Source organism: Sinocyclocheilus grahami, unplaced genomic scaffold, assembly GCF_001515645.1.
Source record: "Sinocyclocheilus grahami isolate Dianchi unplaced genomic scaffold, SAMN03320097.WGS_v1.1 scaffold959.1, whole genome shotgun sequence".
Taxonomy (NCBI): Eukaryota; Metazoa; Chordata; class Actinopteri; order Cypriniformes; family Cyprinidae; genus Sinocyclocheilus; species Sinocyclocheilus grahami.
Genome location: NW_015506138.1, coordinates 270,438 through 291,111, shown reverse-complemented (window position 1 = coordinate 291,111; position 20,674 = coordinate 270,438). Strand labels below are relative to the sequence as shown.

Genomic DNA, 20,674 nt, shown 5'->3' with positions numbered 1-20,674 from the left:
TTTAAATATCAGTATTCAACGTTTTATGTTTAAAATATCAAAACAGTATTAATGCATTTGTAACTGCAGGTTAAATGCATTCATGTTCTGCATTAATCAGTATGTAAATGCATCTAAATGTCCCTTCCAGCTTCTGTATTTCCTCTGCATTGCAAAGATTAATTTTGTAAATACTGATTTCATTTGCTTGGTAACAGCACAAATGTCTTATTATTCTAAATGACTGATTCAATTTAAGAATTTGACTGAAAACATAACGCACACTTTTAGAATAAACGGCTTTATACATGTAACAATGCCCATTAATTAGGTAAAAATCTATTTAAACCTATTGGAAAAGATTAATTTCTGTCACTGCTGTGAACTGATCACCACACAGAATATCAAAAACTTTAGAAGTCAGTTTAAGATACCACCACAATATCACACTCAGCAAAATATTGTGTAATTATCGTACAAATCGCAGAAAATATCGTGATGTGATTTTTTTGTCCATATCGCACACCCCTACAGAGGACGAGTATAATCTGAGCGGTACGGAGGCTGAGCTTGATGCAGGAATCATGGGAACTCATCATCAAATAAACCTCGCTCTCTGGACTCAGGCTACATAACGTCACACAGACGCGCGTGAATGATGTTCGGATGATGAAGGTGTGTGTGTGTGTGTGTTTTACTGACCGCTCCTGTTTGAGAGCATATTCCAGCATCTTTATCCGTCTCACCAGATCCTTCTTCAGGTTCTCCTGGCCTTTCCTCTCACCCTGCAGGAACGCAATCTGAGCCTGCAATAAAACATACATACTCATTATTTATACTGAGCTAGAAATGTGTCTAGAAAGAAGGATTTTCATTAACACACTCTCACTCACACACACACTCTCACTCACACACTCACACACTCACACACAAATTCTGTCAGAATGCTGTAATGCGATGGGAACCAAGGCCAGATCGATGTCTTGCGTAACACGGATATTTGCACACAGGAATGTTGATGAAGATGTGGAAAACATCCCAGCATTCTCAGCTCAAGAATCCCGAGCTCGTCCATCTGATGCCATCAACGGCCCCCGAACAGAACTGACGAACTCAGAAAACATACAAATTAAGATAATTTTAGATGTTTAACTCTTTCCCCGCCAACATTTTTGAAAAAAGTTGCCAGCCACCGCCAGCAATTTTGATGATTTTCACTCAAATTTGATGGCCTCCAGTATATTTTGTATATTGTATGAATGTTGACCAAAATAAAGATCAGAGCCTCTACTTTTAAACAAAAAAATCTGTTTTATTCTAGCTTAAAGCATTCTTTTTTTATCAACACTTGAATATAGGTAGGTTTCATAAAAATGCATAATTTTCAGCAAAAAGGTGAGAAAATCACATTTTTATCAAAAACTACATCTGGATAATATTCAGTACGATTATCAAAGCATAAATCCAGTAAATCACTTCCATCAACACCTCCAAAGCTTGCACAGACATCACGTCCAGAGTAACATTTTACTCTGTAACATTATGCAGTTTTCCATTTATATGCTGTCTATTGCTGATGATTGCATATTATTTTTCATATGCATCTGTTTCAAATGATCAAGAGCACTTCAAAAGAAAAAAAATATTTTGCATTAAGATACTCTTGTAAAAGATTTTTTGACATTTCTTTTTAATGGCAATTAAGAATTTTTTATCCCAAATGTTAATTAATGTGATGCAAAAAATAACATTTTATTTTATTTGAAAAGTACAACATCATAGTAGTATGTAGGGCTGCACGATATATCGAAAATATCGGAATATCGCAAATGTAAATATCGCGATATGCATATAGCAAGGGCGTGCGATATCATTTTAATAATAGGCTACTTAAATCAAAACGCTGCAAAAGGTCAATGTTTTAGTTCGACGCATAGAGCAGAGAATTGCTTGATGTTAAAAAGAGTTATTAAGTGCAATAAGTTGCAGAAAACAACTCTTTGCCGTCTCGTCTTGCTGTCTGACTCACACCTGAAGCGCGCGCACAAGCCGCATCTCGCACAGCGTCTCTCTTCAGTTCTGCCGCACACCTGCAAAGCGCGCGCGCACACACAGAGAGACGCGTTTCAGACGGCGCACGAACACCGAGTTTATTCGTCTTTCGCATCTCCTCGTGTTTGAACAGACACATACACACAGAATTATGTCAATAGTACCCGTCTTGACGATCATTCTCGTAAACGCAGTCAGTTATGTTTTAAATGAATGTAAACAGCTGAGAAAGTAATCGGATGTGTATCATTTTTACTGGATCCGTGCAGTCGGATTTAAAGGGACAGCAGCCTATAAATACCTGCTGCTGATTATGTCACTAATGTTAATCAAACAACAAAACGGCTATAACAAAGATTAATCTAAATTTAATTCATACAGTGAACACAATGCAGTGTTATTTTACACTTAATTATTAGTATTCAGGTACAGAAATTGATGTATTTGATCTATGCTTGTAAATTGTGTATTTCTTTTTCTTTTTCTTTCTTTTTTTTACTGATTGTTCACTTGCCTTTAATCATGTTTGAACTTTCTCAGACTATAGTGTTTGCTGTGGTATATGAAGAAGTACTTAAAGTGTGTGGAAAGCAAAGTCACAATGATATAAAATTAGTGTTAATAATTTTTTAGTCATTCACACTGATGTTAAAATGACATTTTTTGATTTGTGACATTACTTTTTATGTACTGCTAAAACACTGCTGGTCACTTTCAGAAGTTGTAGTGATGCTTTCTTTTCCAAGAAAGAATGTGAAACAAATTGGTTATATCATTTTCATTTTTAAATATTTTAAAATATAATTTAAATAGATTTTTCACACTTTAAGCAATATCATATCGCATTTTTTAACAAGGTATCGCATATCGCATTTTTTTCAATATCGCACAGCCCTAGTAGTATGTGTTGTATTGAATTTAATTAATGCTGATTTAAATGTATATATATATTTATATTTTAAAAATTATATTAAATTAAAATATAAAATGATTTTATAAAAACATGAAACTAAATGTATTTTAAAAAATAGAAAAAAAGGAATGATTTTAATTATCAAATCAGATTATTGAGAATGCCAGCTTGGAATATGAAATTATGAAACGGAATTATGTCTAGGAGAAAATGCCAAATAATCAATCAATGCAAAAAAATCTTAATGGTCCTAAATAGGCTTAATTTTAAGTTTCTCGATGCAAAATATAATTTCCATTTTTTCATGAGCGTCACATACGGATGCAGAGGCAAACCCTGCATTATTTTACGCATGTTTAAATCCTGCATGTCTGTCTGTAATGCAAACAATGCTTAACTTCCTCCGGTAAGTGTAGAAACATGCTAGCAATAAACTCCTGAAACAACTTCCACACGACCTCTTGACTTCTCCAAACAGATCCGATTAAAGCGACACCAAACCGGTTTAAGCTCAGACCCGGTTTAACAGCTCAGACAGAACATCCTCTAACAACAACCAATCAAATCACTATTCCTGTCATCTGCACTGATCTCTCGCACGAAGAACAGAAGAAACAGAGCGGCACGTGTGTTTCACTGTCGATTCTAATGAGATTTCATCATGAAAGCAGGCTGAACTCAATAAAGCTCAATCTACTCTCTGATAGACGAACTCGTCTCACTTTAATGTGCACTACTCGCCTGCCTCCACCTTATAATCCTATATATATAAGGATAATCCTAATATAATATAATATAATAATTCTATATATGTGACCCTGGACCACAAAACTAAGGGTCAATTTTGTGACATTGAGATTTATGCATCTTCCGAAAGCTGAATAAATGTGCTTTCCATTGATGTATGGTTTGTTAGGATAGAACAATATGTGGCTGAGATACAACTATTTGAAAATCTGGAATCTGAGGGTGCAAAAAAATCTAAATATTGAGAAAATCATCTTTAAAGTTGTTCAAATGAAGTTCTTAGCAATGTATATTACTAATCAAAAATTAAGTTTTGATATATTTACGGTAGGAAATGTACAAAATATCTTCATGGAACATGATCTTTACTTAATATCCTAATGATTTTTGGCATAAAAGAAAAATGTATAATTGTGACCCATACAATGTATTGTTGGCTATTGCTACAAATATCCCCCAGCGACTCAACACTGCTTTTGTGCTGCAGGCTCACATATATTGATTCAAAATATTATAATAAATAAATATAATACTATTATACAAAATATAATAATATGTTAATAATACTAAAATAACTTTGTGAAACCCAGTCACACAATCATTCATGAGATTTCTGCGGGAAACACCAAACCTTCTGCACCTGCTGCAAAACCACGAATAAGAAAAAAATGTAATAAACGGGGCCACAGTGAGTCACATGAGAGCGGGACAGACGTGAGGAATGACGGGAGAAATCCTCGTCACACAAGGACCTCAATAACTCCAGCCTAATCGCCTCAAATGAGACTCGAACCCTCAAAACCCTTTCATTTAAACAAACGTCTCCGCCAGCGTCCCGGGGGGAGATTCCAGCAGAGCCGTCCCTTTCCAAAAAAGGCTAGCCGGAGGAAGAGAGAGAGATTAGGAGCGCCGGAGAGCAAGAAAAGCAGCTGAATGCAGAAATAGTGCAGTGACGTCGACGCAGCCCACTCGCCTCCCCAGAGGCGTCTCTTGACATGCCTGCAGAGAAGCGCTGGAGCCCGAGAGAACGGAAGACGCTTCAGCTGCAGCTCATTCATGCACTGAAGAGATCCTCATCATCACCGCTGCTGCTTTCTCTGACATCTCGGAAACCATCGGATGGGTTCTTCCTTATTTCAATGCATTGAAAAACTACTGTTTACACCAAAAGTCATGCAAATTACTAATAAATATTACAAAATGATTTAAAACTATTAAAACCACACTATTAAAATTATTTTACAAAGCAAGTATTCAGTACTTGCAGATTCATTGTAATAATTTGTGAAATTTACTAGAAATTTCTGAGTGAAAGTTGTTTTTAGTGCAGGATTATTATCCTAAGAATACTTAAACACAAACAAACAAACAAACAAATAAATAAAACTAAAACCAAAAAAATGTGTAATTGTTTAAAATTACATAAACATTAAACTGAAATAAAAAACAAACAAACAAACTTAAACTTATTTTATTTCATCTAGATGCTAAATTTCTCATTTTTGGTACTAAAAGTAAATAAACTAAAAAAGCAAAAACTATACAGACATATAAAAAAATAATAATAATTAAACCCAAACAAACGAATGCCAAAACTATATAGAAAGAAAAAAAATAATAATAAAATAAAAAAAGATTAATTAAAACTATATAACCTAAAGCTAAAAACGAAAACTATACAAACATATTTAAAAAATATGAATAAATACATAAAACTAAAATAAATAAAAAAACTAAAACTAAATAAACTAAAGCTAAAAATTTATATAGACCTAATAAAAAAACTGATAAAAAAACTGATAAAAAAAGAGACAAAAATAGCAAAAAATTAAGATATAAAAAAATTAAATAAAATCAAATTGAAAATGTGTGCACTAATGAACTAACCACAATAAGACATGCATTAAAGTGAATAAAGATCATTGCCATTTAAAGTTTCTTTGTGGACAGGAAGAACCGTCTGTCTGTTCACGAGAACCCAAGACGACCAAACCAGTTACACCAGATAACAGAGGAATCTCCAGCAGTGACCGGGACACAATCAGAGAGAGATCCGACTGAGAAACACACAGACAGCCACAGCGCAACCACTGCACAGACGCACAAAACCGGCTCATATTTCACACCCAAATACAAACATAAACTCGATTCTACATGAAGAAAATGTAGCCATTTTAGAACCGCTATGAATTTCATGCATCGTGAATTCTATGCATTATTTTCTGACAATAAAGCATATTTTAAACCACAATACTGTCAATGCAAAATAAATTGTATATAAAATTGCAATACTGTCACCACATACTGTATATAAAGTGTACATAATGGCACCTTTTGTTGTGCTGCTTTTATTTTATTTATAAATAATAATAATTTAAAAAAACAGCACAGAATCTAAAGAAAGACTAGACAAACCACATTAATGTCAATCTGGGGTGAAAATGTTAAATTATTTGCATTAATCAATTTTATCATCATCATCATCATCAATATAAAAAGTTAATAACACTTTATAGTAGTATTTATTATAATATTCCTTATATATATATATATAAATGGACTGGAGCCCGAGAGAACGGAAGACGCTTCAGCTGCAGCTCATTCATGCACTGAAGAGATCCTCATCATCACCGCTGCTGCTTTCTCTGACATCTCGGAAACCATCGGATGGGTTCTTCCTTATTTCAATGCATTGAAAAACTACTGTTTACACCAAAAGTCATGCAAATTACTAATAAATATTACAAAATGATTTAAAACTATTAAAACCACACTATTAAAATTATTTTACAAAGCAAGTATTCAGTACTTGCAGATTCATTGTAATAATTTGTGAAATTTACTAGAAATTTCTGAGTGAAAGTTGTTTTTAGTGCAGGATTATTATCCTAAGAATACTTAAACACAAACAAACAAACAAACAAATAAATAAAACTAAAACCAAAAAAATGTGTAATTGTTTAAAATTACATAAACATTCAACTGAAATAAAAAACAAACAAACAAACTTAAACTTATTTTATTTCATCTAGATGCTAAATTTCTCATTTTTGGTACTAAAAGTAAATAAACTAAAAAAGCAAAAACTATACAGACATATAAAAAAATAATAATAATTAAACCCAAACAAACGAATGCCAAAACTATATAGAAAGAAAAAAAATAATAATAAAATAAAAAAAGATTAATTAAAACTATATAACCTAAAGCTAAAAACGAAAACTATACAAACATATTTAAAAAATATGAATAAATACATAAAACTAAAATAAATAAAAAAACTAAAACTAAATAAACTAAAGCTAAAAATTTATATAGACCTAATAAAAAAACTGATAAAAAAACTGATAAAAAAAGAGACAAAAATAGCAAAAAATTAAGATATAAAAAAATTAAATAAAATCAAATTGAAAATGTGTGCACTAATGAACTAACCACAATAAGACATGCATTAAAGTGAATAAAGATCATTGCCATTTAAAGTTTCTTTGTGGACAGGAAGAACCGTCTGTCTGTTCACGAGAACCCAAGACGACCAAACCAGTTACACCAGATAACAGAGGAATCTCCAGCAGTGACCGGGACACAATCAGAGAGAGATCCGACTGCGAAACACACAGACAGCCACAGCGCAACCACTGCACAGACGCACAAAACCGGCTCATATTTCACACCCAAATACAAACATAAACTCGATTCTACATGAAGAAAATGTAGCCATTTTAGAACCGCTATGAATTTCATGCATCGTGAATTCTATGCATTATTTTCTGACAATAAAGCATATTTTAAACCACAATACTGTCAATGCAAAATAAATTGTATATAAAATTGCAATACTGTCACCACATACTGTATATAAAGTGTACATAATGGCGCCTTTTGTTGTGCTGCTTTTGTTTTATTTATAAATAATAATAATTTAAAAAAACAGCACAGAATCTAAAGAAAGACTAGACAAACCACATTAATGTCAATCTGGGGTGAAAATGTTAAATTATTTGCATTAATCAATTTTATCATCATCATCATCATCAATATAAAAAGTTAATAACACTTTATAGTAGTATTTATTATAATATTCCTTATATATATATATATAAATGGATGACAAAACAATCAATATTACAAACATAAAATCGCAAATATTACTAAATATGGCATTTAAAGTATAAAAGTCACTCGTTTTTATAAAGTAACACTGTCCAACAGCGATTATATATATTATGATTTTAGTACATCAAGCTAAATAGAAAAAGACTAACTTTGTCTCAGAAACTAGATTATTTGTTTTTTATTTCAGTTAAAGTTTATTTTATAGCTTTAGTTTGTTATCTATAATATCCCTACTATAATGAACAATCCTATTTTAGTAACTACCATCTAACATTAACCAAGTTTAATAAATGCTCTCTATATAGCTCAATTTTAGTTCACATTAGCTAATGCATTAAGCAATATTAAAGGAGACATATTATGCCCCTTTTTACAATGTGTAATATAAGTCTCTGGTGTCCCCAGAATGTGTCTGTGAAGTTTCAGCTCAAAATACTAAACAGATCATTTATTATAACATTTTGAAAATGCCTATTTGGAGTAAAAGCAAATTTCGGGCCTGTTTCTTTAAATGCAAATGAGCTGCTGCTCCCCGCCCCCTTTTCCAGAATAGAGCAGCTCAGACCTGCTAAAAACATCTGTTTTGGTTCTGATTATCATGTTTATCACGCTGAAATCATGCGTTTTAAACCATATGAGTTTAAGCTTCTGATATAGGGTTTTCTGAGCGCACACATATGGACAGAAAGCGTCTGTCACAGCATGTGAGTAACGTTACTAAACTAAGTTCTCATTCACACACAAGTTTATGTTAAAAACACACACGAGTTACAAAAACAGTGGGTTATGTCTGTGAAGGTAAACAGCTGGGAAATAAATCTCATGTTTATGTTAGATCTGTGTGGCAGCAGCAATATACAGTAAATAAATCAATAAATGCACTGCTCTGTCGTCTCCTCTGAGGCTGGGACTCTAAACAGTGTTCTGTGCTCATCTGTGCAGCCAAACACAGAACAGTTAGCGTGTTTTGCTCAAACTTTCGTTTGCAAAATCACAATGACTTTTATCTAGGGATGCACGATATATCGGCCGCCATATCGGTATCGGCCGATAAATGCTCATTTTTTTCTGTTATCGGTATCGGCCTGATAAGAAAATTTGGCCGATATCTTAAAGCCGATAAATAATGCATTATTTCCTTCAGAGACACTTCAGATGTGCGCTGTTCGTTTGCAGCCTTTTGTGCAATTGTACGTTGTAATATTGTGTTTATTTGATGTATATCTGATTTATCTCATATAGAATGCGTTTGGTTAAGTTAAAAGAGCGCTTCAGTTTACCGGTGATCATCTTTAGCTCAGCGCACGCAGCTCAAACAGCAGTGCACAACATTAATAACTATGATTGGGAATGTTGTGTATATAACATTCTAATGAGAACATTATTATAATAAAACGTTGTGAATTCTTTGTTTAGTTGCTGTGTTTCAGTGCGTTGTTATGGGAAGAGCGCATCCACAACAGGATCACACATTCTGACTATAGCATGCAATAACTGCGTCATTTTGTACATATATAAGTTGTAATATTATGTTTATGTTGTATTAATATTAATCTCAGGATGCATTTCCTTGAGTTAAATAAGCTGCCAGCAAAACGCTTCAGTTTACCGTGTTCATTCAGCTCTTCAGCTTCAGCACGTGCAGCTCAATGGCTGCTATTTAAAACAGTGGTATTCATTTGTTACTTTTTCAAAATCATTGATATATCATTATTAATAACAACAACCACTTGTATTTTCTCTTATTATTTTCATCAACAATATGGTTTAGTAATTAAAATCATTTAATTATTGTCCGTGCAGAGGCTATTCCGTTTTATTGATCTGTGGCGCATTCATTTTGATTCTTTACACGTGTAATGATGTCCAGTGACTTGTTTGCATTATTTATGCATTATTTTATTTATTTGTAAGACTTTTTTATGACTAAATTTGGTAATGGGAGAGTACAAATATTTTTAAAACGTACACCGTTCAAACTAGGCTGCTTATGTTGAAGTGTTTGGGATGTGGCTTTTAATGATGAGACCTTTTTTGTAATCAGGCTCTCAAAAAGTATATAACAATTTGGATATAGATTTATCGGCCAACATATCGGTTATCGGCTTTCAAAAATAAAGAATAATCGGTTATCGGTATCGGCCAAAATTTTCATATCGGTGCATCCCTACCTTTAACTAATACTAATTGCAAGTGTTAGACTTAATGGTCTTCAAAAATATTTTTCATTTTCTTTATGCAAAATATTAAGTGCACCATCAGTGTCCAAATACGTTTATTAGGGCTTCAGTAATCTGAGCACACAACTAGAATTAACGAATCAGACACGCATGTGGTTGCGTGCGGCATGAAAACCAGCAGCGTTTTTATGTAGGTAAGCAGACACACAGTGGCTCAGTGTGTGTTCAGTGTGTGCAAAGTGTGACGTAGCCGTTTGTTGAGCAACAGTGTGTGTGTGTGTGTGTGTGTGTGTTAAACAACGCTTTCATTCTGCTTGAGCAAGCTGTGGTTGGTTTGTGCGGTTAGAAATGACTGAGCGCTCAACTGTTCCCGAGCTCGCAACCAATACAGTCTTACTGTGTTCAAACACTCTTATCTGCAGTCAGCCAGATGCGTTCACAAAACACTCACTCCAAAACGACTCATCAGCATCCAATCTACACCGTACCTCGCCTACACGAGCAAATGTGAGCCGTTCAGAACCTGATTACACTCATTTAAGGAATAAATGTCTTAAACTGGAAATAGACACGGGAATAAGATGAAACGATGCTGTATTTAATTTGACACAAATGAAAATGCCTACAATCCATAACTGAAAGCTACTTCATCTAATTTGATCATTGTCTTCTTATTTGGATCTTTTATAGATTCAAAGCAGATGAGATGATTCATCAGATCAAGTACAAAACATCTAAACTAACATCATAAAACTAAATTCTGATTGGACGAGACACATTCACAGCTGCTGTAAAATATTTCACACACACCTGCGACACACTTTATTTCTAATCCATTCAATTCTAAATGATAAGCTGTGCATGAGCCATAAAAACAACTAAACCACTAACCACTTCACCAAACAAACACTTTTCAATAATAACTTCATGCTTTTTAGTGTAACTTATTAAACAGAGTGTAGGCTATAGACAGCCTTGTTTTGGTCAAATTAAACTAAATTAAATTAAACACCAATAACTATGCAAATGGCCGATATATATATATAAATCAGTGTTTCCCCTAGGTTTACGGCTTTTGGTGAGACGGCAGACGTTAATATCACCGGAAGCGTCACGTGCGCATCGGCGGAACTCCGCTGTGCGTGATACAGAGAGCGCGACCATAACGTAGAGACCGAAATGACATGCCGTCGTGTAAATAAGATAAATAACATAAGGCTATTTAGTTTGCTTAATAAAAGAACAAGGTATATACCTGTTCTATAGGAAAGGTAACTTTAAATGACTTCTGTTGTGATCTGGCGCTATAGAGAAAATATAATTAAATCAAATTAACTTGACCTTCAAGGGGGGCGGAGGTGCCGTTGGGGGCCCTAATATAATGGCAGGGGAAACACTGATATATATATATATAGACAAAGTTTGTAAGGTTAGTGAAATTAAATGACTATTAGATATTCAGAGCCTTGTTTAAATGAAATGCATATTTGCTAAAAGCTAACTTTAGATGAGAATGTATTATAGCGTTTGCCTTCCTATTACTAATAATATAATATAATATAATATAAAATGCTATAGGCCTAATGTTTTTTCGCATATATCGTTTACTCTGTTTAAGAGTTCTGCATAATAATTTATTAGTCAGAATTGTTAAACAGAGACAATAAATAATGAAAACAGAAAACGGGAGCTTTGTGACCTCAGGTGCTGGCATTCGCAGTGATTTCAAAAGAAAAGTCCAGTACACGTCAAAATAAAATTTCGGCCGACATATCAGCCAACCAGGACAAAATTATTGCCCCATGCAATAATACAAAAAAAGACAAATATCAGCCAATATATCGGTCAAACAGAAAAACGTATTGGCATATCACAAATATAATGTGATATTTTTAAAAAGACAAATATTGGTCAGCATATCAGGCACAAAAAAAAATGCCAAATATTGGCCCAGCATATCGGCCAAGCAGAAAAAAAATATTGGTCAATGCCAATAATTAAAGAATTCCAAATACCCGTTGATATATAGGACAAACAGAAATATTGAATTATTGGCCGATGCTGATAATTAAAAAATGCCAATGAGCTTTTGATGATAAATTAATGTCAATGCATGGACCAAACATAATTTAACATAAACCCAAAGTAAAAAAATAACGTTCAAAATATTTCACTATATCCACAAAGTGGGGTTTTGGTGATGAAATAGCTAGTATTTATATTTTCTCTTTCAAAACGAAAAAAAAAATTAAGAGATTGATTACATTTGGTCAGAAGAGAGAAAGGTGCTAAATTTGTTATCACAATATGAAAATATAAAAACCTTCATACATTTAAATAAAAATGTACAATGTTAATAACTGTGGAAACAGTCTGTGAATGGGTCCATTGTCAACATAACATTCAAAATAGTAAATCACACAGCCGTACATTTGATCACAGCTCTTTCTGATAATACAGAACATCTCTACAGCTGCCACAGGTGTGGACACAACAGTAAAAGCACCAAAACATCCCGTGGGACCCGTCACAATCCGATGAGGATGAGTTCAGATCGGCAGGTAAACGCTTAAAAATGCCATGGTCTAATCTGCAGCTGAGCACTAGAAAGAAAACCACCGGGGCGTCATTTACATGATCAGATGAGTTTATTTACTGAGTCTAAAGAACGAAACAATGAGTCAATCACACAGCAGGCGAGTCCCCGTGAAACAGCCCACTGTGAGTTATGAATGAATGAGCTCGTCTGCTCAGGGTTACCATCATTCGGAGAGAGCGAGAGAGAGAGAGAGAGAGAGAGAGAGAGAGAGAGAGAGAGAGAGAGCACACAAACAGTCGCTCGCCCCAAATAGACGCTCATTTGGATCCCCGTACAGCAAACTACACAGGATATCCTCTAATGGTGTCTGCTGGCCAGAACGCGCACTACTTAGTGGGTCAGTTAATGGTCTGTGTGGTCTAAATAGTGAGGATGTGGTATGGATTTATGGGCTCCCCGAGGGCAGGTGCTACGCGTCAGGAAAGTGTGGGAGGATGAGCAGTGTGTCATCTTCCCTTTGAACACGTTGAACAAAAACGCCTCACCCACTGCCTGAACCGGCAACATTTATAGGTTTTAGCCGCGTTTCGTTGAGTCGAGCGCCCACATGCATTCACCCTGCAGCAGAGAAATCAGCTCTGAGAGGTATTCTGGAACCGGATGAATTTTCTAAATGTGGAGATCAGCGCTGGTTTTCTTAGATAGGCTCTTTTTTATAGAAAAGATGATTAGAATTGGTGAAATATTTAAGTTAGCGATCGTTTAAATAAAGTAACAATACATTTACATAGTCAGGCTTTCATGGCACTGTTAGACATTACATTTAATATTAAGTTAATATTTTTTTTTTTTTGTAATTTAGTTACGCCATTCTGTTGGTTTTATTAGCTTTTTGTTTTTTGAATACACTTTTGCATATATTTTCCTATATAATATAATACCTATATAAAAATACCATAAAATAATATTGCATAAGAACGGAAATTGAGATACCGACAATATCTGCAAAAATACAAAACTTAAATATTGGGTGAAATACAGATACCATTTTTTATTACAATTTAATTTGAAAAGATGATAAATGGACAGAAGCTTTTTTTTTTTTTACTCACACTATTCATCCTGGTTTTTATTAATATTTTGATTTAGCTTTTGTTTTTTATTTTAAATTGTGTAGTACTTTGTTAGGTCATTTTTATTAGTTTTCTGAACACACTACTTGCACAATTTTTTCCCTATATTTTAAATACACTCTCTGCATACAAAAGTATGCAGAGAGATTTCTAGGTAAAATAGCATGTGACTGATAAACTCACACATGAACCACTGGCCTCTCTATGGGTGTTTTTGTGTCATCACAGCTTATGCATCAGTATACATGCAATAATCAGACTGATGGATCAATCGGACTGAAAGGCCTTCATGTAAACACCTCAATCAATCCAAATACAATTTCGATCGACTGTATTGAAAGGGGTTTTGTAGACCTAAAAAAATAATCCGATCAACAGAAAAAAATGTTGATCTAAAGCTGTAAACTATACAGCGAACCCTGTCAGTACATATAATAATGGTATAACATTAAAGATTAAAATTAAACTTAATTGCTATTTATTTTTCAGATAGGCCTATAACAATAAACAACAATCAGACAATGAGTTATATAGCCTAAAAATATTTAAATCGCACATATGGAAGTCTTTATATGAACTTTTAATGACATAATTATGTTTCTACATTCTACAATGCACAACATTTAAACTGTGGCTGTCATAAAAAAAATATTTCAAGACAGATTTATTCAAACATACAATATAGCACTACAAATAATGTTTTGTTTTTGTCCATGCATCAACTGAGAAATGGCACAGAATAAAAAAATACTAAATTTTTTATTTAAAATGTTGCATTTGTTCTGCCCAAATTTTTAATACAAAGGGACAAAAATTAAACTTGGTCGAGGGCTGAAGGCAAAAATTAAATGCTGCATTACATCTACCTATATTATATTAAAATGTATGCAATTTTTTTTTTTATAATTACAAATATTTTTTAAATGATTAAATAATTTATTTAATAATTACAATTTAAAATGATTAAATAATTAAACAAAAATAATAATTTTTTTACATTTTTAAATTATGTAAAAAAATTAACTTCAAATAGTTTTTTACATTTTAAGATGCAAAAAAAATATAATACTTTTTTTTTTAATTAGAAAAGTTTTTGTCTTGTGATATGGCATTTGGTCATCTCTGGACTAAAAGATAGATTCTTGGGATTTCAGAATCAAAATGAGAATCAATTAAAAAAATTGAGAAATCAATATTGTCAACCCAGATCTAATGTAAACATATCTATAGTCTGATAATGGACAACAATAATCAAAAACATTACACACACACACACACACACACACCGTTCAAATGTGTGAGATCTCTGTGAATATGATTGTACAACAAATGCAGATTGGTTTTGTTTCACCGTCTCGATCACATTTTCACAGCTCAAAACAGTCTAGTTCTCCTCTTGGTCCCAAAATCGGGTCATTTGCCTAATAGCACGAGCCACAAAAGTTCAATGAGTGTCACATGACTCTCACACTGCCGAGTCACAGAGGCCGTTTCAAAACAGCAGATTGTGTTTAACACACAAAAGAGCGAAGATCAGGGCAACACACAGAAGTATAGAAATTCTACATTGATTTTTAAAAAAAAATCTGCGCTGGTATCGGATCAGAATCAGCCGATGCTCAGATTTTTCTGGATCGGATCTGAAAAAACGGTATCGTTGCATCCTACACCCTTCACCCGCTGAAATGAGTTCTGTACCTGCCTGTGATGAGGACATTGTGAATAAAGAATGAATATTAGTCGAATTTAAAATAAACATTTGCATTTGAATGTTAGGTGTGCGTCAGGGAGCGTCATCAGTGGAGCACGAGATGCGGTGATGATGTAAGTGACGTTGTTGCATTTTAATGTTTTGTTAGTTTAGCCCACGAGCCGCGCCGCTGCTGTGTTATTCATTCAAAATATTAGAGAAATATAGAAGCTCAATGCGGAGAAGATCTTGATTAGGTTAAAACCAAGCCATTCACACAGAACGCATATTCAGTGAATTTTTAGACGGACAAATATGACTGCTGCACTCGCGTCACACAAGAGATGTATAGAAAGCCATGCAAAGTTAAAGAAAGTAAAATTTTTTGAAAACACGTCACGAATTTGTGGAGGTTTATTCCTTTTCACTGCATCTCATGTTTTTAAATGCAGTCTGTGTGATCGGCGCTTCAGCTCTTTGGATTAAGCAATTCAAGCATCCAGCTCAGTTCAGTTTAAACAGTATCTGTGCAATCAAGTCGACGAGATCACTGGATATTAAGTGACAGTGATGTGAGGTGCGACGCAGGGCGTTCCTCCTTCACCGTTTACCTGACACAACAGGCAGGTGCGCATACCTTTCTATACAAGGACAGACTTGCTTTTACGGGCCGTGAGCCATGAACACAAGCATGAAGGGTGGCGTTACTAGAGCATGCTGGGACCTAAAGCTGACACACTGGTTCTTACACGACACGCGCTTCTCCAAATGACAGCTTTTCCCAGGAGAAAGAGAGAAAGCAAAAGCAACAACAACAACAACAACAACAACAACAACAACAACAACAACACAGGGTTTAAAGCCTCAAATGTGCTTATATCCAAGCCAGTGCATTTTTACTATTACTTATATATTAATTTTAATAAGAAAAATTATATTTTGATTTAGCTTTTATTTGTATGTTTTCAGGTTTCAATTTAATTCTAGTTTAATTTTTAGTAATTCTGTTATGCACTGCTGTCAGTTTTATTAGTTGTTAGTCTTTTTTAATACTACAATTTAGGCTTAATAATTTTTTTTTCAGTTTTAGATTTAGTTCAGTTTCAGTTTTTATTTATTTCCATTTAGTAATTGTACCCCCGGCTTCACAGACAAGGCTTAAGCCTAATCCTAGACTAAAAAGTAAGTCTGAGCTGTTTAACTGAAAGAAACTTGCACTGACTGATCTTAAAATACATCAGTGCCTTTGTTTTGTCCCAAAAAGCACACCAGTAATGTTTTTTTTCTAAGCACGTTTATTAAAATTACTTCAATGTCCTAATTGAACTATGGCCTAATCCTGGCTTAGTCTAAACCGTGTCTGTGAAACCGGCTCTTAGTTCTTCAATTTATTTCAGTTGGTTGCCAAGCAAACATATCTAATTTTCTTTTTAGTTTAAATTTGTTTTGATCTAATATTTCATTTCAGCTTTATGTCAATGAACAAAAGTATTTTGAGTAGTTTTAGTGAACTATAGCAACTCTGGTCTGAGCTGAGAGTTAATCGGTTATTAGCTGGAAATCAAAGCACATGAAGTAAGAGTTTGTCAGGAATAAGCAGAGCGAGCAGATTACAGCGAGATTAGTGCACTACTTGAGCCGTTTAGAAGGAAATAAGGTCATGTGTGATTGACTGACTGAGTTCACGAGTCGATGAGCTGATGTCAAACCCGAGCTGAAGCCAGTGGGAAGCTCCTGTCCGCCGCACCCAACACACGGCGGAAACCTGAGATGGTGCACGCAGATGGCCACGCATTCACACGCTCCAACACGCACACGCAACAAGAGCAGAGGGAAACCCAGGCCTGCATGAATTATTCACCTCTGTGCAACCGTCCTGTCGGTACGGTCCGAAGAACAGCGAGAAACAGAGGGTAAGGGACAGATGAGCTGTCGATTACGACAAACATGGTTTTATGTTCAGAATGGAATACTAGCATACCGCTTACTGCACACTGAATTAGTATATACTAAACACTGCATACTATTTTTTTTAAAAACACACAATCCAATAGAGTGCATTTTCAGTGGCATTGGTTTTGGAAGTATTTTTCCCATTCATTTTTCCAATAGTGATTAAAAAAAAGTCTTTGTTAAAGCAATGAACCAAAACAACCAGCTACGAGGAGAATCACAACATTATAAACTTTGATTTGAGGCAAAAAAGCAAATGCAAAACGGACAAAAAGACTGTGTACTTAACGGCTTTAGTGAAGGAAAAAACTACAATCCCATGAAGCACTGCGAATCACATTAAAAAAAACGATGAAGAAATATAAAAATATTAATTTTAAGTTATTTGTTGTATTTATAGAAAAAACTTATTTTCATATAAGTTCATTGCAAAATATTTATATATATACAGGGGTGCACATAAGTCTCATATGAGAACCTGGAGATTTGGTTCGGTCCTCACACGGCATATAGTGTGACTCATCAAATATAAAAAATAAATTAATAATAGTGACAATATTATTGCACTTTATTTTTAAAAAATAAAATAATAAACTAAATAATAAAGTGTGATAATACTATTTTATTTTAAAATAACAAGGGAGTATTAAATACAATTATTTTATAGTAAACGTAAAAATAAAATGCTAATATTGTATTATTTTAATTTGAACTTTCATCATTTTCAAACTGAAAATCAGCAAGCTTTTATTTTGGCGGGTTGCCGGCAAGTAAGTGCATTTAGGCCAATCCAACGCTCTCCATTGACTTTCTATTGCGGGAAGCTGCCTCCTTGTCATTTCTGACTTATAACAAAAAACAGAGCAATGCCTAAAAGCTGCTATGTGACAAGGTGTACAGCAAACAAGTTAAAAAACCCAGAACTACATTGACGCAGAATAAGAAGAAGATGTTACCAATCAAATGAAATCAGTATTGACAAAATTAATTTGAGGTGGCACAGAAGAACACAAAAGTGGCTTGTATGTGTATTTTCAGACATTTAATGAGGCTCAGAGGTGGAATGAGTGCAATTAAAACCATAAATTCATGTTGAGATTAATGTTTTAAATATAGAAATATTAAATTATTTAAATAACTGAAAAGATACTTTAAACATGAAACTAAATCAGCAGGTGGCGGCAAGTCACTGATTTTATCACTGAATCATTCATTCAATTGATTCATTCAAATGGCTGATTCCTTCAGGAATGAAGCAAGTTACAGTATTTATGAACGGGTAATCATGAATCACTGACTCACTAGATTTGTTTAAAAACGCAGTTCATTCATTAACGAGACACCGCTGTGTTTGAATGGAGATACGCAGCGGCTCAGCTGTGACTTTGTTTCAAACTATTTTCGACGACGAAATAGAGCAAAATCAGACCATAGTGTTATAGTCAATGTAAGTCACTTAATATTAAGTTCTTGTTTATTGCGCTGTTAAATCAGTATCACATTTACAAACTCCCTTAAAAATCATTAAAAGCTGTCACTCATCTTAGTTCATCGCAATCTCACATTTATACTCAATGCAGCTCTCTACACTGCGCAATGAATCTCTTATTTACACCGTCTACACTTTGCTTATGAAAGGATTCGTGAGATATGTCTGTGATACATTTCTCAATGCTGCAAAAACACGTTGAAACCTTTGAAGCTCCTCTTAGCGCAATCACAAGTAAGATGATGATCGGGTCAGTCGCACTGGTGCTCCTAAATATTTTTTCATAGTCGCACGCAGTAGTTTTCAGTCGCAAATGGTCCTTCATGGGAGTGGGCGGAGCTTTGCTCACTGCAAATCTCTGATTGGCAGAATTTCTGTAAAGCATTGTGGGTAATGTAGTTTTTCAGCACAAATTCTGCTATTAAATATGATTATTTAAAAAATAAGTTGAATCAATGCAAACAGATGGTTCAACAAAAGCATATACAATCGATTAACAACCTCAGAGCTGGCAACAGGTCTGTCTTTAAAGTTTTACCAGTTATTGTTAAAAAAAACAATGTTTCTATGGAGAAATAAATGAATGAAGTTTTTACTTTCAAAACCCCATTTTATATCATAAAACATTAAAGCATCTTGAGCTTGTGTTAACCACCATAGACCTTATTTCAGGCATTTAAACTAAAAACCCATAAGAAAAAAACAATTGACTTCAGCACAATGGAACCAAACGTTTTCAAATGCAACTTATTTCAGAGTTTTGGCCTGCAGCACTCTATAATTCCCTTCCTCACATAAAATACACTACTTTGCAATACGCATACTAGTTTGTGTCCGCCCCTAAAACAACCCTAAATATCTGCTTTGTGTTAAGATGCAGTAAAATCATCATGAGCCACACTTTCGACTTACTGCCGTCATAAAATGTTGAGTTGCATCAAATTTTGCAGCCTTCTCAAAACTGCAATGGATGTCAGAAAATAGGGAAAACATGGTGAAATGAACATGCAAATACAGTGGTGTGAAAAAGTGTTGGCCCCCTTCCTGATTTCTTTTTTTTTTTTGCATGTTTGTCACACTTTAATGTTTCAGATCATCAAACAAATTTAAATATTAATGTTTTAAATATAACATTTTGAATATAGAAATATTAAATTATTTAAATAACAGAAAACATACTTTAAAAATGAAACTAAAATGCCAGCAGGTGGCGGTAAGTCACTGATTTTATCACTGAATCATTCATTTAATTGATTCGTTCGAACGGCTGATTCATTCAGGAACGAAGTATGTGACTATCTTTATGAAAGGGTAATTGAATCATTGACTCACTAGATTTATTTAAAAACGCAGTTCATTCATAAAGGAAACGCTGTGTTTGAATGGAGATGCGCAGCGGCTCAGCTGTTCTTTGTTTTAAACTATTTTCGTTGATGAAATAGAGCAAAATAAGGCAATTGTGTTGTAGTCAGACAATATGTCACTTAATATTAACTTCTTGTTCAATGAACTGTTGTATTAAATCAATATCACATTTGCAAACTCCCTTAATAACCATTAAAAGCTGTCACTCATCTTAATTCATCCCGATCTCACAAAACTCCATAATAATCAACGAAGCTCCTTACACTGTACAATGAATCTCTTATTTACACTCGGTCTACACTGTTTGTTATAATGAGAGGATACGTCTCAGGGCTCGACAGTGCGACCATTTCAGTCGCATTTGCGACTGAAAACTACTGCGTGCGACTATGAAATTTATTTTAGGAGCACCAGTGCGACTGACCCGATCATCATCATACTTGTGATTGCGCTCAGGGAAGCTTCAAAGCTTTCTACGTGTTTTTGCAGCGTCGAGTAATGTATCAGACATATCTCAC

General features: G+C 34.1%; 1 protein-coding gene across 1 annotated transcript in view; it reads right to left on the bottom strand.

Moving 5' to 3' along the window:
* LOC107564757 (striatin) overlaps positions 1-20,674 on the bottom strand; it is a 59,290-nt gene that overhangs the window by 32,320 nt on the left and 6,296 nt on the right. Inside the window, exon 2 of the mRNA XM_016249909.1 lies at positions 682-785. Coding sequence (XP_016105395.1) covers positions 682-785 — 104 coding nt within the window. The remainder of the gene's footprint in view (positions 1-681; positions 786-20,674) is intronic.